This window comes from Saccostrea cucullata, unplaced genomic scaffold, assembly GCF_032062105.1.
Source record: "Saccostrea cucullata isolate Sc308-1 unplaced genomic scaffold, CSIRO_AGI_Scuc_v1 ctg10555, whole genome shotgun sequence".
NCBI classification, from domain to species: Eukaryota; Metazoa; Mollusca; class Bivalvia; order Ostreida; family Ostreidae; genus Saccostrea; species Saccostrea cuccullata.
In genome coordinates, this window is record NW_026936100.1 from 46,984 (window position 1) to 68,457 (window position 21,474).

Consider the following 21,474-nt stretch of genomic DNA (forward strand, 5'->3'; position numbering starts at 1 on the left):
ATATAATTTAATTTCACTTGCGTCAAGCAATTTCATTGGCTGAATCATTCAGAGGAACATATAATATTTTGTATAAAATAACTTGCCTACATCACAATGAGTTACGTCAAAAACGTATTACTCCGCTTGACGTTACTTTTAAATAATTCTCAATTTGAAGCCTTTTTCCGGAGGAAATATTGTCTCATTGTCAACTCTGAAATTAAATTATAAGGAATGAAGCTAATTTCAACTTATGTTATCCGATATAACAAAACTTGGAGCAGTTTACGCTTTCTTATAAACCGCTTCGCGGTTTATAAAGCGTAAACTGCCCCAAGTTATGTTATATCGGATAACATAAGTTGAAATTAGCTTCATTCCATAAGTAAAACGGGTTGACACATGATCAAATCTTCCATAAAGCCCTTCGGGCTTTATGGGATTTGATCACGTGACCAACCCGTTTTACATCTCAATAAAACTCAAAAAATGATACCTTATTTCTTAATTATATTCATTTACTTTCGTTTGATGTGGGAAAAAGTATGTCTACAGTAAAAGACATGAATTATTATACCTATTTTTCCCATAGTCATCGACATAAATAGAAACCAATTCATTTTGTAAAGACTGTAACCAATCTTAAAACCTTATAGGCCAAAAATTTTTCTTGTGTTTGTATTTATTAAGTATGGCTTTACTTGTACATTTTCACGATAGGTTGGAGATCTGTTTATTCCTTTATAATTCATATTTCTCTAAGACAGAATACTTACATCTTTAGATTTTTTCTCTGTGTGTGTGGCAACAAGAAACAGTGGTGCCTTTTTGCCTCCAAATGTCTTGATTGAGGTAATCCAAAACTTCAAGTAGTCTAAAAGAAACAATAGTATGTAAGTCTAAAGGAATAATTATAAAGGATAATAATAAAACTAGAAGTCTCTGATGAGACTGTAGCTTTACTGGTTAGTACTTATAGCAAGGGAAAAGAAATTGATTTATAGGAAAGATATATATCATGATGCAGTGTACTTTTGTACGGTAAGCAGTGTATTGGGAGTTTAGTCAGTTTCAATTTTAACACCCTCTGTAAACAGTGTTAACAGATTCATTATTTCTGGCTACTGACCACCAATTCATGTGTCAAATCCACTGAAACGAACCAATACCTGCCATAAATTATTGTAACAGAAACATTTACAGCCTCTTCTTGGGCTTGAACCCAGGGCCTCTGTGCTCTTCCAATTGAGCTAAAGGTTAACTCAGTAGCCCAAGATAGTAGGAAGCCGTTCACCTGTATCTAACACAACCACATGAACACATACATGTATTATTAGTTACATAGTCTTTTAGTGACAGGGTAGGGGATGATACCTGGTTAGTAAATTTCATACCTGGCGAGGCTGAGCCGAGTCAGTTATGAAATTTACTAACCAGGTATCCCATACCCTGTCACTAAAAGACTGTGTAACGAATTTACCCCACCGATGAAACATTAGCGTTTTGTCTGTAGTTTATAAATGGTTTTCCTTTGCATCGACCGGGTATAGGTTCACAACTGACCGGGTATAGATTTACAACTGACCGGGTATAAGTAATCCACCGTCTTCACGTGACAGATTCAACCAATCGTAAGACAGGGTTTCATGGAAAAATCGACAGAGGTGGGGTAATATTAAATACATTTTATATACATGTATACACTTTATATACTACTGTAGTAATTAATGATTTTTGATGTAGCGTGTTATTTACTGCTGATCGCTATAAGTTGAAAATAACTGCAATTTTTACCTATAAATGCCATGGGACCATATATTTTTTTTTTCATTTTTTTGTAAGGGCTTAGAAGGAAGTTTCAAATGATGCTAAGGATTTTCTGAAATTGTCATAATAAAGTACTGAGAGGGCCTAAGGTTTGTATAGAGTTCTATGGGAAAATAATTAGTTGTCTTTTCCTTATAACCGCAACGATAAATCGCCATATTTGATCTAAGTCACGAATGTGTTTGAAGAATATGCTTGTTCACAACGTAAATAATGTAGGTTAGTAGAGCGTTTGTTCAGAAATTAACAGTACATCAAAAATAAAACTGAAATTTGATTACGTTCCGGGGAAAAAATCATTTTCCATGCAGGCAACCAGTGGTCCATTTTACAAAAGAACCTACGACTAAAACCAAAATCTTAACATGATTGAAAACAAATTGTAAAATTAATGATTCTGTTCAAAATTGCCAATGTTAAAATCATTTTACTTCATTCCTTTTAAAAAGATGAAAACCATTTTTAATTTATTGAAAGTTATAAACAGAATTCATCTTCAAAGTACGTTCTTTTTTAATTTCTAATCGCCCACAGCAAATTTTACCTGCTTTTGCGGGTAGGCAAGTGGTAATCCACAACCCTGCCTCTGATGCATCAACTAAGAAAGTTTGATTAGTATAGGCCTGAAATTGTTCAAAATTTGCCTCTAAATCATTTTGAAAAAGAATGGGCTCAATATTTATAAAGTCATCTTGACCTACTTTTAAGTCAACGTGATGAGGTCCTTAGATGCATCAACTGACAAAAAGTCCTTATAGTAAGCAAAATATCAACATTTTAATAATTTTTAAATTAAAGTAATTCCTGGACAACTTTGAAGAGACCTTGAGACCATGCTGTTTGCCCGAGGGTAATTCCCCATGCAAATTTTAATCTACAACATTGGTTTTTGAGAAGAGTTTTTTTTTTAGCAACCAGTCCTTCTGTTTCATTTTTTCTAATTATATCCCCTTGCCTAAGGGTCACTACCCAGTGTTTTTTTACAGATGGAAGCCATAAGGCCAAGGATACCATGTGACAAATTTGAAAACAAGAAATCTGTGAGCCAATGCTCACTAGCAATACCCCCGCTCTGATGTAAATAAGTACTATCATGTTAATATACACAAGTTCAATTACAGGCAGATGCACAGAAAAATATGAAGTTGACATCAGATTCATATCAAAATTAATCCCACCATATGGCATGCCTCAACAAAGAGTGTAATAAAATTTCAAGCATCTGCTATGAATATAGCTAATGAGAAAACTGCGACAAAACTTTTTATGTATGAAATGGACAGACACACAAACAAACAGGAAGTTGACATCGGATTTGAATAAAAATGTATCCCAATGAATGGCATGCCTCAGAGAAGATTGTGTTAAAATTTCAAGCACCTGCCTTGAGCAGTTGCTGAGAAAACTGCGACGAAAATTTGTTATTTATGAAACGGACAGACACACAGACAAACAGGAAGCTGATATCCAATTTGAACGAAAATGTCTCCCACCATATGACATACCTAAGAGAAGATTGTGATAAAATTTCAAGCATCTACAATGAGTAGTTGCAGAGAAAACTGTGACGAAAATTTATGTATGAAACGGACAGACACACAGACAAACAGGAAGTTAACATCTGATTTAAACAGTAATGTATCCCACAATATGGCATACCTTAGAAAAGATTGTGTCAAAATTTCAAGCATCTACGATGAGTAGTTGCTGTGAAAACTGCAACAAAAATTTGTTATGTATGAAACGGACAGATGCACAGACAAACAGGAAGTTGACATCAGATTTCAACAAAAATGTATCCCACCATATGGCATGCCTCAGAAAAGATTGTGTTAAAATTTCAAGCATCTACGATGAGTAGTTGCTGAGAAAACTGCGACGAAAATTTGTTTCGGACGGAAACACAGACACACGGACAGCTAGACAGACAGACGGACAGACAACCAAGGGTAAAATAGTATACCCCCCTCTCCTTCAGAGCGGGGGTATAATTTTTGACCTAGGTGATATTGAGTGATGGTCCGTATTCTAACAAGTTTATGCACACTGCACAACGCATGCCGCACACCAAACAAATGGCAATATAGCATTAGCTCTTTGAGTCTTTGGCTCAGAAGAGCTAAAAATCTAACATTTTACAAGTGCCTTACCTTTGTAAGTCCACACAGAGAAGATTGATCCTTCTTGGTTATCTTTCTCCCTGTCGACAACATCTTCGAACTTCTTAGTCATGTCCAACACAAGGATGAAGAAGGCCTTTGGTGTTACGTAAATTTGGTGACAAGCATAATACGCCAATTGCCCAGCAAAATCCAGCATGCTTACTGTTGGTAACTTCTCTTTTTCAGACAAGATTTTCTGAAAAACTTCATCTTTCACCATAGCTGTGGCTTCCTGGGAGATAAGACTGGCCATCACCTCTACTGTGTTCTCTTCTTCTGTGTCCTCCGTTGGTGAACTAGACATTTCCACATTCTCTTCTTTCTTTTCTTCGCGGCTATAAACTATTTCAGTACTTTTATCAGTACTTCCTACTTCCAAATTTTCTTTTTCGTTTGCATCAGAGCTGGCAACGGCACTACTGCTTGGGTCTGGTTTCAAATCTGTAGCATTTATTCTGATAAATGACTTGAATGGCGAGTCATCATCAGCCACTGAAAAAGAGGAATTATTTAGTTTTGTTTTCATTTAGCACATCATACAGTAATTATTTAGGCAAAAAAATTATAACTTGGTTCTCAGTCTTGTTTTCTTAAGAATATTAAATGCATGAGGGACATTTTTTTTCTTTATATCTCATGAAAAACAGACGCGGGAATTTTTTTTAAAGATATAATTTCAAAACTAAATTTGTAGTCCACGATGTTTAAGCATCGAGTGTAGATATCAAAACAAGAGGCCCAGAGGCCACATCTCTCACCTGAGCAAATCATCTAGGAAAAAAACACAAATCAGATCAGAACTGAAAAGTTTACTATACTATCATTAATCATTGCTTTGAAGTACTTGAGAAGACGATTTTTAAAAAGATTTTTCCTATATACAGTCAAACTTGTCTTAGCGGCCACCCGAAATCAACGGCCACTTGCGGTCAGCGGCCACTTTCAGTTCCCCCGACAATTTTTCCTATATATTTTAACTGGAATAAACGGCCACCTGTGTAACGCGGCCAGCGGCCACTCAAATCCTCCCCAACAGCCTTAATGACACTGTAATAGGCGGCCATTTCTTCACTTGCTACGATTCTATTACGTCTTTTAAACTCATTCGCTTGGGTAATTATATCCCGAAAGCCAATTTAACCCAGCTATTAATGCAATTAAACAAATTACTATTGGATACACTGAACTCAGTTTGTGTTTATGAAAAAAAACCCTGTTAGATGAATTTGTAATTATTTTTCAAGATCGTCGATTGAAAAATGAACAGAATTTAAATACAATTGATACTTTCCTCTACCTAAAGAAATTCACACCTTTTAGATTTTGATTCCATGTAGAAACCCTAATTGCTACTCTTGTGAAAACAAAGTGCTTCATGTGGCATGATTATCTCCTGAATTTCACTATCAACAGACAATCGATAGGGATTAGTCACGCTCGACTGCATATGACACCTGTGTTATGGAATGATTTTCAACAGCGTCAATACATCTCTCTGGTCAAGTGGTTAATTTTATTTGTGTGTTTGTGTATGTTACATAGAAATTCTGACAGCTTTATAAACAATAAAATTTACCATGAATGAATGAATTCAGCAAGTAAGTTAATTGCCGATGAATTATTTGGGGGTGGGGGGGGGGGGTACACTGCTGACCATTTTTGAACATATGCAAGTGGAATTTTCATTGACATATTCTTATTTAAATTTCTATGATTTATTTTATTTACCACTAAAATGTATTTTTTTGTAATTTTTTTTCTTTATAAAAAAGGATAATAACCAGGATATTTCTTATTTAACTAATATATAGGAACAGAAACATGCACAAAAACTTTTTTTTTTAATTCTAATTCTTTAATATTTTTTTTTATTGAGCTTGAATTATTATATATACACAAAAAGCCTTTGTTAAAGTGACCTGTTTTATTATTTGATGAATTTAACTATAGTGCTTAATGCTGGTTATTCATTGCCCGGATGTCTTTTTGAGGGCAAACTGGAATAAGAGGCCACCTGTCTTAAGTGGCCAGTTTCCAGACTTCCCAAAGGTGGCCTCTTAAAACAAGTTTGACTGTATTCCTATGTTAAACTTTGTTCATCCGGTGTGGCCCCACCCTACCCCTGGGGGTCATGATTTGAATAAACTTGAATCCACACTATCTGAGGATGCTTCCACATGAGTTTCAATTTTCCTGGCCCAGTGGTTCTTGAGAAGAAAGTTTTAAAAGATTTTCCCTTTTTTCTCCTATGTAAAACATTGATCGGCCATTCTGGCCCCACCCTATCCATGGGGGTCATGATTTGAACAAACTTGAATCTACACTACCTGAGGATGCTTCCATATGAGTTTCATCTTTCTTGGCCCAGTGATTCTTGAGAAGAAGGGTTTTTAAAAATGCCATTAATTTTTCACTAATTCATAATTATCTCCCCTTGGAAGAGGGCGTGGCCCTTCATTTGAACAAACTTGAATCCCCTTTACATAAGGATACTTTGTGGCAAGTTTGGTGGAAATTGGCCCAGTGGTTCTTGAGAAGAAGATGAAAATGTGAAAAGTTTACAACAATGACGACAACAACAACGACAATGACAGACGACGGACAAATTTTGATCAGAAAAGCTCACTTGAGCCTTCGGCTCAGGTGAGTTAATAATATATTTCCTGCTTCTTTCTCTATTGTGTCTTCTACATCTATGATCCCGATAATTCATATAATGAAACGATGTCTTCCTAAAAACAAGATGTGTAAAACTTACAGAACCCAACAGTGATGCTGGTCTATTGCTTATGTAACACAACTAATCTAAGTGTTTCAGCACTATAAATAGTGCTTATAATTTTATTAAACTTTGTCTAATTCCTCAGTCTTTGGTTTAATTACCACAGTGTGACACTACATGAAATCTGTGAATCCTACTGACGTTCTAGTTCTGAGGTTGAAGGAGCCATCTTTGATCACGTTATTGATCAAGTTCTAGCCTGGAAAACCTTCAGAAACCCCACCTTGTACCGTGGAAGTAGATTCCTCATGAATCTGCACTGAAATCAATGCCATCATAACTTATCTTAATCTTGATGCTGTATCCTGTGTACTTGACGGCCATATTTGTGTTTTTAACTAGGCCAAAAATTTGAATAATCATGATGTTTGTCTTACGTTTGACTGATTTCTAAAATGCAGTCAAAATGCAGTCAGGAAATCCGTTTTTTTTTGGGGGGGGGGGAGGGGGCGGGGGGTAATTGACGAGCGCATGAGAGAAACTGTATTTTATTATTTGAGGATAAAAATGGGTAATGCGAATTGTTCAATAAAATGCGGGTGAGCCTGAGAATCAACTTATTATTTTTTTTAGGCCTTATCTCTTTTTTCATATTGGAGGATTGAGAACAAACAGTCTATTGATTTTAACTTAAATCAACATATATGTGTTCATTATTCAAACAATAATTTTTCTTATATCCCCCTTCGAAGAATCGAGGGGATATTGCTTTGCTGCTGTCTGTCAGTCGGTCGGTCTGTCAACCGGTCTGTCTATTGGTCCACTAAGTTTCCTTCATTTTCTTCACAACCATTGCACATACTGAAATGAATTGTTGGTATACAGATTGACCAAATTAATATCTAGGTCAAGTTTCTTTTGACAGAGTTATGCCCCTTGGACTTAATAAAACAAAAAAAGCTGTAGATTCCTTATTTTTCGTGAGTATTTATTATCGCGAATGAGCTCTTCAACAGCAAATCGCCAGAATAAGAAAACACAAATGAACAGTCGATCAAGAGTTTTAAAACAGATTTCACAAAGTACTTTATATATCTGTAGACGGACAATATTTTAGCCTTCATTACTAAACTTCTTTTTTTTTAAAAAATCTTTGAATATATCTGATTTTCCTTATTCTTGGAATATATACGTATATATGCATATTAATTTCTTGATTTTTAAAAGATCTATATATTATGACTTAGGCTTCTACTAATGGAAAAAAATACTCAGGTTTGAATTATCTTCATAATTAAGGCTATCAAAATTTAATTCTCTGGTTCTCAGGCCAATTTTCTCCAAAACAGATGCAGGAGGGCGGCATTTTATTTTTCATTTTATTGGCAATAAAGTATACGTAGATGAGGGAGGTATTTTAATTTCCGAATTTTCTTTAACATTATGATAATTTTTTAAATCACAGATATACTTTCTATTTATGGTCAAAATTTCTGCTTTATCCATTGATTAACAGTGTGTAAACATCGTAGGTAATATCCTCGAATGTATTTTCAAACGACGTAGCCAAAATCTCATTATAAATGGCTACCGGAAGTGATATTTGAATAATAAACTATGAAACAAATGAGGTCGGAATTTTTTCCCAGATCGGTCTCCGCAATACCAACTTTTTATTTTATCAAAACTACAAAAAAATCGGCAATGCGGCTACCTCAAAACGGATGCGCGCGGGCCTGAGAACCAAGATTTCAGTTTTATATGGCCTAAATATAATCAATAAATTTATTTTTGTCAAAAGTACTTCACAACAGATCTTAACTTCCCGTCAGGAACTTCTGTTTGTCAATAAGGTTTTTGATCTATGTTTTCCATGTAGAGATTGTTGTAATAAACAATTAAATCAATCTTATTATTTACTTTTATATATTATCTACGTAATAACGTATTTTTATTGTTTAAGATAATTGTGCCTGTTTCGGATTAAGCTGCTTTAATTTCGTTTGTGGTGCTTCTTGCAAAATTACGCGATAATTAATTCCACGTGTATATTTAGGAATCTACAGTATTTATTATATGATGATTGAATATTCTAGATTGAACATTGTAAGAACTAACTAGAAATATGTCCATAGGACATGAATGCCCCGCCGAGGATATATTAGTAAAGCAACATGAAAATTTGTATGTGTATAAAATTTGATCAGTTTGGTTCAGGTAGGGCTTATAGTTACTACCCTGAAATAAAAATGTAGGTCAGATCCAGCATCCGAAGCAAGTCTGGTAGTGTCCATCCCTAGATGCATCATCCAGGCAAGTTTGGTTCAGGTAGGGCTTATATTCTTATAATTACTAAGGAATGAAAACATAGGTCAGATTCAGCATCCGAAGCAAGTCTGGTAGTGTCCATCCCTAGATGCATCATCCATGCAAGTTTGGTTCAGGCAGGGCTTATAGTTACTTGGGAATGAAAATATAGGTCAGATCCAGCATCTGAAGCAAGTTTGGAGTCTCCATCCCTAGATCCATTATCCATGCAAGTTTAGTTCAGGTAGGACTTATAGTTACTTGGGAAGAAAAATATAGGTCAGATCCAGCATCCGAAGCAAGTCTGGTAGTGTCCATCCCTAGATGCATCATCCAGGCAAGTTTGGTTTAGGCAGGGCTTATAGTTATTTAGGAATGAAAATATAGGTCAGATCCAGCATCTGAAGCAAGTCTGGTAGTGTCCATCCCTAGATGCATCATCCATGCAAGTTTGGTTCAGGTAGGGCTTATAGTTACTTGGGAATGAAAATATAGGTCAGATCCAGCATCCGAAGCAAGTCTGGTAGTGTCCATCCCTAGATGCATCATCCATGCAAGTTTAGTTCAGGTAGGACTTATAGTTACTTGGGAATGAAAATGTAGGTCAGATTCAGCATTCCAAGCAAGTTTGGAAGTCTCCATCCCTAGATGCATCATCCATGCAAGTTTGGTTCAGGTAGGGCTTATAGTTACTTGGGAATCAAAATATAGGTCAGATCCAGAATCAGAAGCAAGTCTGGTAGTGTCCATCCCTAGATGCATCATCCATGCAAGTTTAGTTCAGGTAGGACTTATAGTTACTTGGGAATCAAAATGTAGGTCAGATCCAGCATCCGAAGCAAGTCTGGTAGTGTCCATCCCTAGATGCATCATCCAGGCAAGTTTGGTTCAGGTAGGGCTTATAGTTACTTGGGAATGAAAATGTAGGTCAGATCCAGCATCTGAAGCAAGTCTGGTATTGTCCATCCCTAAATGCATAATCTATGCAAGTTTGGTCCAAGTAGGGCTTTTAGTTCCTGAGGAATGGACCTGCTCCAAACACTTAAACCTGGTCACTCATCTGGAAAATGTAGGTCAGATCCAGTATCCGAAGCAAGTCTGGTAGTGTTCATCCCTACGCAGTACAGTTAAGGCAACATTTTCTATAAAAACTAACGGAATTCGATACATATAATGTTTAACAGTTTTATTTTTGAGAAAGACACTCTAGTTAAAATAGCTATTTCTTATCTTGAAGAGTATGTCCATCGCTTTTCACATCGGTATTTTTTGACATCATGTGACCCCCTGAAGTCACGTGGGCTCCGATTTTAGGTCAAGAAATGAGATGTCAAATTTAACCAAAAAGTGCAAGGGCAAGGCAAACAAAAAATTAACTGCAAAATGTTTTATGTTGTCACTATGTATCTATACTTTCTCAAAAGTGATGCTCATTCAGTTAGTTTTTCGATATAATTAAGTTATTCAGCTAAAACAGACAGTAATGTATGAAAAATAGGATATTTTCCTAATTTCATCGCGAATTATAAATTAACTATAGGATTACAAAGAAATGAGCATCATTTTTTGAAAACTATACAATAAAATAAATAATTTAAAATAAAAACCTAATTTTTAGATTGTCGCCTTGCCCTTGCACTTTTTGATTAAAAATTGAAATCTTGGAAAAGTCAATCTAATTTTAGTTTTCAAACGCATCATTGACCCAGCATGGGAGATAACTCTTGAGTACTTGATATAGTTTGTTTACCTCGTAAATTTTAAATAAATATACATGCGGACAGGGCTGGACTCCTTTTTTTTACTTTATCAAACGGTATGCATAAAAATCGTTGACATTTCTTTCTTTTCTGTGTATTCGTTCTCCATATATTGTGTACATTAAATGTCTTTCAAACCTCACGCATTTCCTCAATGATGTGTATATACATGTAGTATTACTTACAAACAGGTCTAAATATTGCCGATATATTTAGGAGAACACAAATGGTTAATTAAAATATAGCCTTCATTAATAATTAAGTATATATCTATTCCCCTCTCACACTACTGTACGCATAGGCGTCGGAACGGGGTGGGGGGAGGGGGGGGGCTGGGGATTAGCCTCCATACTTATTTTCAAATTATATACATGTACGTAATGTAGGCATTTGAATTTACCTTTTCTTTTGGTTAAGCCCCCTCCCCCTTTCAATTAGCCCCCTTTCATTTGCTTCCGACGCCTATCGTACACAAACTTGTTTTCATATTTTTTTTTCTTTCTGCATACGAGATCATGTTCAGATCTACGATCGCTTTCAATCAGACGGTTATTCAGACCGCTTACTGGTAATTAAGGGATATAAACTAAGTTTTAAGTTTTAGGAACTAATAAGAAAGGATTGGGTTATACTCCTGTATTTGTCAAGGGGACAGCCATTTTATTCCGAGGGGAGGGGCTGGCAGATCTTAGAAATAAATACTTGCAGATCAGTGATCTCCGAGTTTTAAACATTTTTTTTTCATGTTAGACTTTTCAATGAAGGGGAAAACAAATAATCTGTCCTTCATTTTATTAATCGGAAATAAATATTAATCTGTCCTTCATTGACATGAAAATAAAAAAAAATCTGATTTGGAAAACTGCCTGCCCCCCCCCCCCCCCCCTTTCCCTCAGAATCAAATGGTGGTCCCCTATCCTATTTTGAATCAATTAGGAGGATAGCTAGTCTTCTGGGGTTTTTTTTAATATTATTAAAAAATAAATGAACACAATACACATGCTGGAAATAAGATCTTTATGGACATTAGTACCCTCCACACAAAATAGTATGCAAGTTAAGATTTTCAAATCTTAATGGCCTTTTCAACACATGAACAGTAAATAAATTAAAAAGTCAAATTATTTTGTTTATCTAGAAAATTTATTAAATAAACATTTCTTTTCAAATCCAATGATAGACTGTAGGCCTAGGAATGCTGGGCAGGTGCAAATTATTTCCATCACTTCATGTTCTTGTGGATAAAATGAATTCTGAAAATATGAGAAAATCAGGAAATACCATTATTGAAAGTAATTTGTGTTTTAAAAAATGAAATTAAAAAATGCATTGAAACATTTAACATAGAATGCATATACATGTTTTCAATTCTTCTGTTAGTTTTATTATCAAAACTTTGTATGGTTAATAGCTAATATTGAGCATACCATTTTCCTTAAATGATAGATTAAGTTCCTGCCTGAATAAATCCATTAGTCCACAGGAATAGCTATGCCTACAACACAATATAATATGCAGTTATATGCTATGAAATTACTAAATATACATTGTAGAATAAAATGGAATTACATTTTACAAAAAACTATGCTACATTGTATACTGTAGTGAATTTATGTAATTCATATAAATGGAAAAAAAATGTGTTACAAAACTTCTCTGGGAAAGTGAAACTTCTGACATTTAGTACAATAGTTATCGGAGTTTCTCCTTTACCAAAGTGAAAAAAAATGTAAAGTACATGCAAACTTTAAAAATGTGAAATGCTTTAGAAGTATACATACCCTGTGGAGAAATGATGCATTTTTTATTTATTCATTCTTTAAGCCTGATACTCTTGACAGCTACAATGATAAAAATATTATATAAATAATTTAATGTACATGTAATCTAAACAAAAAATGAATATTTTTTTCATTACTTTAGAAATTCTAGAAAATTACAACCATAGATCTGATTGTATGATTGATTGTATATTGTTTAACGTCCCTCTTGAGAATTTTTCACTCATACGGAGACGTCACCGTATGCCGGTGAAGGGCTTCAAATTTAGACCTATACTCGGCACTCAGGGCCATTGAGCAGTGAGGGTTCTTTATCGTGCCAGCGCCTACTGTGACACGGGACCTACGTTTTTAAGGTCTTATCCGAAAGACCCGTGACTTTCACTTCTGATGCCAAGCGCTTGGCGAAGGAACAGTCACTACCTATTTTTACGTCTTAGGTTTGACGCGGCGCCGGGAACGAGAATCGAACCCGGACCTCCCAATCACGAAGCGAACGCTCTACCACTAGGCTACCGTGAACGGTTCACCATAGATCTGAAGTGGGGCTTCTATGTTTTCAACACAATAATACTGATATTTTTTTTTAATTGTGTATTTATATATCAAAAGACATCATAGCTTGTATAGGCCTACTGTAGCCACTAGTGAATCATTGACTGGAACAATGAAAACATATCATTTAATTTAGCTTAAATTTTTGTTACTGATGACCTCCATTATTACGCATATTGTTTCAGAGAAAATGACCTAATTTACAGGAACTCAGTACATATTTAGTGCAATTAATTTTTAATAATTCTAAAATGTGTGCAACTTAGTAGGGGGGGGGGTTACACACAAGGCACTGCATTACAGTTTTTCACTGACTGTGATATGATGTGAAATGAACATGAGCACACTCGGGTTTTTTATGTTAACAAAAGCATGTCTACATATTCTAGATCTACACATGTACCTACATATGCGTATACATAGGGGCCTACCTGGCCTGGAATTTCAGTGCAGTGATGGATCTACGGATCTGGTGCATATCGTCTCAGTTTTCTGCTATTTTCCGAAATAATGTCCTCATATTCTCGTAAAAGGAAGAAACAAAGTCGTGTCTCTTATTTTATCCCTATTTTCTTTAAAGATTGTGTGGTTATTGCATTTAAATCCACTGCAAATCTCAGCTGATGTCGCCACGTTTTTAGATGTAAACAACATTCCGTGTCACCGAGTGCAAGCGCTTGGCTGAAGCCGAATGCAGACAAACGACACAATTAAAAGAGAATTATTTTAAAGACATGCTATTATATATACGAGAAAATCACTAATTATTTTCTATTTCAACATGAAGATATTGCTGTTTATTACAAATTCTTGCAGATATCGGTAAATTGTTATTTTGAGCACCATTTCCTTATATGGATCAATCAGGGCGGAGCAACTGTCATGACGTCAGACCTCATTATGACTTCATTACCATATTTTTTTCATGTGTTGCCTTAACTGTACTGCGTAGATGCATCATCCAGGCAAGTTTATATTAACATGTGAAGTTTGATAACACCATCTTAAATGGTATGTTTAAAACTGAGCTAAACACTAATTTAAGACAAGAGGCCCAGGGGCCACATCGATCACCTGAGCAATTGGTTAGGAAAAAGCACATATCAGATCAGAACTGAAAGTTTACTGGGGGGGGGTTGAATTTTAACCCCAAGGAGGTCATGATTTGAATAAACTAGAATCTACACTATCTGAGGATGATTCCCTATAGATATCACTATAAGCATGGCTTTGAAGTACTTGAAAAGAAGATTTTAAAAGGATTCCCTATATATTCCTATGTAAAACTTTGATCGGCCATTGGGCCCCACCCTTCCCCCAGAGTTCATGATTTGAACAAACTTGAATCTACACTACCTGAGAATGATTCCACATGAGTTTCATCTTTCCTGGCCCAGTGGTTCTGGAGAAGAAGATTTTTAAAGATTTTTCCTATATATTCTTATGTAAAACTTTGATCGGCCATTTTGGCCCCACCCTACCCCCGGCTCAAGTGAGGTCAAGGTCAAAGGAAAGGTCAAGGTCAAAAAATGTTGATGCAGTTGCATAGCTCTCATCAATATCTATCAGCATATGAAGTTTGATGAAAATATCTTGGATAGTTTCTTTGAAACTTAGCTTTGAACAGAGCTAAATGCAAAGTGTGATGGAAGGACAGAAGGACGGAAGGACGGAAGACAGACATAACAAACACTATATGCCCCGGCCATATTCATGGCGGGGCATAAAAATATGTCCACAGGACATGAATGCCCCGCCCAGGCTTCATTAGTAAGGCAACATGTGTATACATGTGACATGTGTATTCAGCATATAAATTTTGATGAATAGTTTCTTTAAAACTGGGTTTCATACAAAAACTCAAAAGAGGTATTTCTGTTTGAAAAGTGTCTTTTTCATTTGTCCTTTGAATATGTCTCAGAATTTTTTCTACCTTCTAAAACTCCATCTCTAACAATGAAGACATGTTGATGGACTTCCAGTCCCCTGGTGGACTCGGTAACTTCACTGACATCTTGGCGTTTCCATCTTAATCTCTTCAGCAATGTTGTTAGTCCCCTGGACGACTTTGTAGCTTTGCTGACAGTTTGACTTTGCCCTCTTAATCTCTTCAGTAGCGTTGTTTTTCCAGCCTCAGCACAGCCAACAATTATTCCTCTGGCATGGGACACAGTTGTCTTCTCCTTCCTCAGAAACTTCTTCAACTCATCCACTTTATTTATATCATCACTGTCTGGATCTATAACAAAAACAGAATGTTCTCAGAATGGACATCAGAACAAATATATATGAAGCACTAGAATTTGAATTTTTTTAAAATGCATGTTACAGGTGTTCCAGGAAAAAAAAAATATATACTCTAGATCTGTTATTTTGATATCTTTTCTTTTCTAAATCAGTCTCAGAATATTATCTGGTATTATGGCTTTGGTCGTATGATTTACGTCATGGGCTATGAACAAGGATTGAAATTTGTCACAAGTGACATTGTGTCAATGTTTAATAATTAATATTAGCTTATTGTACAGGTATTGGTAAGAGTTATCTTTATTTGGGCATTAGGAGTTATCGTTTATTTCGTTTATGCACTATTGGTCACTGAGTTGTACTTGTTCTATTTTTATCACACGTATACTCGTCTAGCCCGTTTGAGTAGTTTGGTCAGTTATTTATATACTGGGTGTTGGCTAGTGTTTGTCAGATAAGGTCTGGATGCCGGGAGTTATACTTTACCCATGCTTAGTAATCTTGGCTGTGTGCTTTTATATTACTCATGAACTTGGGTGTGTATTGTTTCCCCTGCTGTGTGATCTTGGGTGTGTACTGTTTCCCCTGCTGTGTGATCTTGGGATTCAAGGATGTTTTGTAGCAGTGTTGAGAGCAAGACCTGGGGGCGGAAAGTATGATTTTTATGTATAAAATGCCACAGCTCAGTAAGTTTTTACACTTTGCAATATTTTTGTTGTTAGCTTTAAAGAGCAATTTTCTTTGGAAAACTGTTAGCAATATAGCGAGTATGTATATATTTAATATGCTCTAATTCATTTACTTGTTAAACGGCAAAAATATATTCTTCTGTAATTTGTTTGTAAAATCTAGTATATTGAACAGATGTGTGTTTTGAATATTTTATTAGAAAACCCTATGAAAATTGTAGGTGACCAAAATTGTATATTAAGCTTTTGTTCTGGACGGGAGGATTGGTGTATGTGGTGAGGCTACTTTTAGGATATGATGGACCCGAAGGGACAATATGGTGGACCATACATTGCGACGTGGTGTGAATGTGAATGTGTCCAGTGATGACCATGATTGAACTTTTCGCCGTTTTCATGTTTATTGTACATATGTAGATAAATTTATTGTTAATTATTATGAATCTTGTTATTTCTTGGTGAACAGAAGGTCATCCAAAATATTATTTGTTTTGGGTTGTTAATACAAATTTAAAGAACCCATCACAACTTGAGGTCAGTTGTGACAAAATTAAACATTTTTTGTCAAAAAAAAAATTAATTCCTCTGTTTAAAGTTTACAAACATAGATAATAAAATACTACTTTTGTAGCAGAAAAATAGTTATGTCTTTTACACATGAAACAAGAGGTCCATGGGTGACATGAGTCACCTGAGTAACTTTGGAGATGCCTTTTTTCAACCAGAATCCCCCCCCCTTGTATTACATATTGAGGCCATATCCTCCCCCTCCCTGGGGTCAGGATTTTAACAATTTAGAATCAACACTACCCAGAATGCTTCCGTATAAATTTCAGCTTTACTGGCTCAGTGGTTCTTAGAAAGAAAATTTCTAAATTTTTTTTTCTATATATTTCTATGTTAAACGTGGATTCCCTATTGTGTCAATGTGGCACCACCCGCCCTACCCCCGGGGGTCATGATTTTGCCAATTTAGAATTAACACTACCCCCATGATGCTTCAACACAAGTTTCAGCTTTTATGGCCTGTTGATTCTTGAGAAAATGATTTTTAGAGAATTTTTCGTATGCATTTCTATGTAAAACTAGGATCCCCTACTGTGACCCCGCCCTTAGTATCCCCAGGGGTCATGATTTTAATAGTTTTGAATTTTCATTTCCCAAGGATACTTCCACACAAGTTTCATTTTTTCTTTGCCATTGGTTCTTGAGAAGAAGATTTCTAAAGATTTTCCCTACATATTTCAATGTAAAACTTGGATTCCCTATTGTGGTTGTGCCCCCCCCCCCCCCCCCCCCCCCCGGGTCATGGTTTTAACAATTTAGAATCTAAACTACCCCAGGGTGCTTCTACATAAGTGTCAGGTTTTCTGCCCAGTGGTTCTTGAGAAGAAGATTTTTAAAGATGTTTCCTATATATTTCTATATAAAACTTAGATTCCCTATTGTGGCCCCATCCTACCCCTGGGGGTCATGGTTTTAATAATTTAGAATCTACACTACCCCAGGATGCTTCCACATAAGTTTCAACTTTTCTGGCCAAGTGGTTCTTAAGAGGAAGATTTTTAATAAACCCACCCTATTTTCATCTTTTCTTGATTATCTCCCCTTGTAAGGGGACTTGGCCCTTCATTTTGACAATTTGAATTCCCCATCACTCAAGGATGCTTTGTATCAAGCTTTGTTAATATTGACCCAGTGGTTCTTACGAAGAAGTTGAAAATGTGAAAAGTTTACAGTCGGACGGACAATGGACGCCGGATAAAATGTTCAGAAAAGCTCACTTGAGCCTACGGCTCAGGTGAGCTATTCTGCTAATAAACCAGAAGTCTCTATCGAGACTGAAGCTCTACTGGTTTGTACTTATAGCAAAGGAAGAGAAAAGTACTTAAGCAGTTGGGAATTGAAACTTAACAACAGCAATAAATAGAATAATGATCCTTGATAAAATCTCTTTATGTTCTTAGTGTAGTCTACTTGTGTGCCAAGTTATATCGAAATCAGACTAAAACTGTAGGAGGAGAAGCATTTTGAAACAATTTTACAGACATTTCTATTCTTAGTAACCTTGGCAACACCATTCATCGATATCAAAAACAGATACATAGAATTATGGATCTTAGTGTGCAGTCTACTTGTGTGCCAAGTTATATTGAAATCAGACCAAAACTGTAGGAGGAGTAGCATTTTGAAACAATTTTACAGAAATTTCTATTTTTAGTTACCACGGCAACACCGTTCATTGAAATCAAAAACCAATATACCGCATTATGTATCTTAGTGTTATCTACTTGTGTGCCAAGTTATATTCAAATCAGACTAAAACTGTAGGAGGAGTAGCATTTTGAAAAAAAATCACCGAAATTTCTATTTTTAGTAACCATGGCAACATCTTTCATTGAAATCAAACCCTATGTATAGAATTATGTATCGTAGTGCAGTCTACTTGTGTGCCAAGTTATATTGAAATCAGACCAAAACTTTAGGAGGAGTAGCATTTTGAAACAATTTTACAGAAATCTCTATTTTTAGTAACCATGGCAACAACATTCACCTAAATCAAAAACCGATACGTAGAATTATGTATCTTAGTGTAGTCTACTTGTGTGCCAAGTTATATTGAAATCAGACCAAAACTGTAAGAGGAGTAGCATTTTGTAAGAATTTCAGGGAAATGTCTATTTTTAGTTACCATGGCAACACCTTTAATCGAAATCAAAAACCGATATATAGAATTATGTATCTTAGTGTAGTCTACTTGTGTGCCAAGTTATATTGAAATCAGACCAAAACTGTACGAGGATAGCATTTCGTAAGAATTTCACAGAAATGTCTATTTTTAGTTACCACGGCAACACCTTTTATCGAAATAAAAAAACGATATACAGAATTGTGTATCTTAGTGTAGTATACTTGTGTGCCAAGTTATATTGAAATCAAACTAAAACTGTAGGAGGAGTAGCATTTTAAAGGAATTTCACAGAAATTTCTATTTTTAGTTACCATGGCAACACCTTTTATCGAAATCAAAAACCAATACACAGAATTATGTATCTTAGTGTAGTCTTTTGTTTGCCAAGTTATATTTAAATCAGACCCAAACTGTAGGAGGAGTAGCATTTTAAAGGAATTTCACAGAAATTCTATTTTTAGTTATCACGGCAACACCTTTTATCGAAATCAAAAAATGATATACAGAATTGTGTATCTTCGTGTAGTCTACTTGTGTGCCAAGTTATATTGAAATCAGACCAAAACTGTAGGAAGAGTAGCATTTTAAAGGAATTTCACAGAAATTTCTATTTTTAGTTACCACGGCAACACCTTTTACCGAAATCAAAAACCAATAAACAGAATTATGTATCTTAGTGTAGTCTACTTGTGTGCCAAGTTATATTCAAATCAGACCAAAACTGTAGGAGGAGTAGCATTATAAAGGAATTTCACAGAAGTTCTATTTTTAGTTACCATGGCAACACCGTTTATCAAAATCAAAAACTGATACACAGAATTATGTATCCTCGTATATTGAAATCAGACCAAAACTGTAGGAGGAGTAGCATTTTGAAAAATTGTTTACAGACAGACGGACAGCTAGACAGACGAACGGACGCCGGACGCATTACTATCGCATAAGCTCTTCTGGTCTCTGATCAGTAGAGCTAAAAACTAACTGCGTCATCTTATCAACCTTAAGAAGTTTTAACAAGAGGCCCAGGGGCCACATCAAATCACAATTGCTTGTTTTCTTTCTGAGAATTATCACTTTGTAACATAATGCATTGTGTAAATACAGAACAAAAAGGGTTTTTTCACTAAAACAGTACTTAAAAGAAAAAGATTAAATAGCATGATAAAGTGAGACACTGTGTGACACCTCCTTCCCACCCAAACCTACCCCCAAAAATTGTGTGTGTGTGTGTGAGGAAGGGAGAGGGTGAGGGAGTGTGTGTGTGTGTGGTGAAGTTGGGGGTGGGAGGGGGGGTTACACTGATATGACTCTATAATTCTGGCATTGGTTTCATTTTAACCATAAAATCTCCATGTAATATACATGTAAAATGTCACCCCAGTACACAGTGTAGATTTACTGAACACCTGCTACAGAAATACACAACATTCCTAGACAGAGCTGTGTTCATATCAATGGTGTCTATATCTCACTGTCAGTACTGTACAAAATGTTTGTAGTCAATGTGATTAAACTTTGTTTTAACACATTGAATGACGTATTCAAAGTATATATTATCTAATGATAAGGTCTATGACATTAACCCCCCCCTCCAACACTCATGAACCCCAATTCTACAATTATTTTTCCATTTCCTGACATTTATAGTGATCTATAAATTTAACCTACAAACCATTTAGCAGAGGAATATAAAAATATCATGTTAACCCAAATAGAAGACAGAATCAATGAGAGTTATTTAACCATGTTAACAAATCATTAGACAATCTGTACAAAATCAGGAATTGTTTGTCACAGACAACAAAGTTAACAACTAAGTACACATTAAAATAACTCTAACATGTCTCATTAAATCTAATATGAAAATCAAATCATTATTAATTTGACAACTTATCTATTAATATCCTTTCTTAAAAACATTTCTTGTTACATAACACAAGTTAGAATTCAATTAAGCATGTAATGTATTAACACTTAAACGTTATCACTATCATGACTATGATAATTCCGTAATGTCTTGTAATTACACACAAAACAATGACTATAATATATTGTACACACTAAACATTGTAAACAAACATATAATAATACTTCAGTATAACTTACCAGTCAGATCCTCCCCTCCATAGATAAGTCTGTAGATGTTCACTGTGTTGTTGGTTAATGATCCTACCCAGACAGAGCGGGTGATGTCATCATAACTCAGGCCGTATGGTTTGACTATCCCGTGTTGTACTGTATCTATCTGTGTCAGGTAGTTACCATCTTTATCAATGATATGTATTGTGATGGTGTAACCATCACACACCAGGATGTGTGACAGCGCGTCAGTACAGATTCCGCGTGGCCATAGTCCTGATCCTGATGGAGGACCTGTGTAGGAGAAGCGATGTCTCCCTCTTCTGTCTGTCACCACTACACCTCGGAGGAAGTCAGACACAATAACATCTCCATTGCGGTTCTCTGTGATGTACATAGGCCAGTTATACAGTCCCTGACCTGTGTTGTCGTGCTGTATGGTCTGTATGTGTTTACCTGTTTTAGTGTAACGGTTTACCTGGCCTGTAGCTGTTTCATCATTACGTATCCCGACCAGCAGGTGTCCAGTGGAGGGGGAGCTGTAGACACTGTATGGTCTCCATGGTGATGTGTATGGTATCAGTGTCGTCTTGACTTTATCTTTAGACAGTTTAATGATGTTACGGTCACTGTCTATATAAATCACATCACCATTTTGAGTCACAGTATGT

General features: G+C 35.6%; 1 protein-coding gene across 1 annotated transcript in view; it reads right to left on the reverse strand.

Annotated features, from left to right (window-relative positions):
* LOC134244748 (uncharacterized) overlaps positions 1-21,470 on the reverse strand; it is a gene marked incomplete at its 5' end in the record, with an annotated part of 48,216 nt that extends 26,746 nt beyond the window's left edge. The window contains 4 exons of the mRNA XM_062726997.1: positions 759-856; positions 3,960-4,463; positions 15,030-15,335; positions 20,831-21,470. Coding sequence (XP_062582981.1) covers positions 759-856; positions 3,960-4,463; positions 15,030-15,335; positions 20,831-21,470 — 1,548 coding nt within the window. The remainder of the gene's footprint in view (positions 1-758; positions 857-3,959; positions 4,464-15,029; positions 15,336-20,830) is intronic.
* Between the last annotated feature and the right edge of the window lie 4 nt (positions 21,471-21,474).